The sequence below is a fragment of the Phacochoerus africanus genome, chromosome 4, assembly GCF_016906955.1.
Source record: "Phacochoerus africanus isolate WHEZ1 chromosome 4, ROS_Pafr_v1, whole genome shotgun sequence".
In the NCBI taxonomy this organism is placed as follows: domain Eukaryota; kingdom Metazoa; phylum Chordata; class Mammalia; order Artiodactyla; family Suidae; genus Phacochoerus; species Phacochoerus africanus.
The window spans coordinates 57,550,324-57,552,145 of NC_062547.1; the positions used below are offsets into that span (position 1 = coordinate 57,550,324).

The 1,822-nt window shown below is 36.4% G+C and overlaps 1 protein-coding gene across 1 annotated transcript; it reads left to right on the top strand.

Moving 5' to 3' along the window:
• Positions 1 to 599: 599 nt before the first annotated feature.
• On the top strand, positions 600 to 1,541 carry LOC125124208 (olfactory receptor 6F1-like). The gene has a single exon (XM_047774355.1). The coding sequence runs from the start codon at positions 600 to 602 to the stop codon at positions 1,539 to 1,541; it is 942 nt and encodes a 313-aa protein (XP_047630311.1).
• Positions 1,542 to 1,822: the final 281 nt, after the last annotated feature.

Sequence of the window (1,822 nt, forward strand, 5' to 3'; positions counted from 1 at the left end):
ATTTCCATAGATGTTAAAATATGCTCCTTTGTTTTGTTTTCCAGAAATAGAGTTTGCTCATGTACTAATCTCCCACGAATACCTAAATAATGGCATACGAAAGTGTTCATAAAGTTAAAACTATAGTCAATTCTTTGTTTTCATAAAGCAGCCAGTATCATCCAGGAGCACAATTCGGAGATTACTACACAAAGCACTGGCCTCTGATCTGCATGTTGTTGATTTCCTCACCATTCTTTAGTGTCTAGGATATGAAATCCTCTGAGATAGGATAGCCACATTTTACGTATTATCTGAACTGAAGGCTTTTAAAGCAAACTAGCAGGGTATGATATGTGCCCCACATTTAAACTGATGTGACTGGGAAAACTTTTCAGTTTCCTCACTTGTGAAGTATATTAGTAGATTACTTACATTTTACTGATTTCATAAATCAGATATATTAGATGACAAATATGTTTTCCAGCCATTAATTTTAATTATTCCTAAGAGTGCTATATCATCATGAAAATGAATGAAATTTTCCTCAATGAAATACCTCCTTCTTGCTCATCTCATATGTTATGTTATGTTTTGTTGTTTCATTTCAGATCAGAGATATGAAAGTGGGAAATCAAACCATAGTGACAGAGTTTATTTTTCTGGGATTATCTGATGTTCCATATCTGCGGCTTGCATTATTTACAATGTTTCTCACTATATATATATTCTCCCTCATGGGAAATGCTCTCATCATTTTCATTGTTCTGATGGATTCCACACTCCAAACACCCATGTACATTTTCTTAGGAAATTTATCCTTCCTAGAGATCTGGTACACCACAGCCACAGTGCCTAAATTGCTGGCTACCTGTCTCTCACATGTTGTTACCATTTCTGTTTCTAGTTGTATAGCTCAGTACTACTTTTTTTTCTCCATGGGGGCTACAGAGTGCATTCTGTTGGCTGTGATGGCCTATGACCGATACTTGGCCATATGCAGCCCTCTCAGATACTCATTCCTTATGAGTGTTCAGGTGTGTATGCAGTTTTCAGCTGGATCTTGGATTGGGGGTTTCATTGCCCCCACCCTACCTACTATACTTGTCTCTTATCTAAACTTTTGTGGCTCCCAGAAGATCAATCATTTCTTTTGTGACTCAGACCCAATTTTTAAACTCTCCTGTTCAGATACATTCTTAGTGGAAGCCTTGGGCTATACATGTACCTCTGTTGTGATTCTAAGTTCTTTTCTTCTCACTATGTCTTCCTATGGACACATTGTGGTCACAATAATCAGGCTGTCTTCCAGGGAGGCTCGGAAGAAAACTTTCTCCACTTGTGCTTCCCACCTCACTGTGGTCACCATTTACTATGGTACCATTATCTTTGCCTATGTTCGCCCTCCAGCCAAGCACAATTTGACCATGGGTAAAGTAGTCTCAGTGTTCTACTGTGTGGTTACCCCACTTTTAAACCCTCTTGTATACACTCTAAGAAACAAAGATGTGAAGAAAGCTTTCCGAAAAGTTCTAGCACAAAAGAGACTTCTCTTGTCCTGAAATATGCAAGAGATTTGAGGGATCAACTAAAATGAACAATTTAGAGTAGATTCCCAGACCACATTTGCAAAAGGTAAGTATTAAAAATTATATTATAAAATTGACATATATATATAAATATATCTGCAGTTTAAATTTTGATTTGAATTCAACTGAAATGAATATTCAAATAGTGTTTAAGAATACCTCAGTGCAATTCCATAGTAATAAAGAGATGAATAACACAAAGTTCCTGCCCACAAAGCATTTATAATCAGATAATTTGTTAGTCCTATAAAATA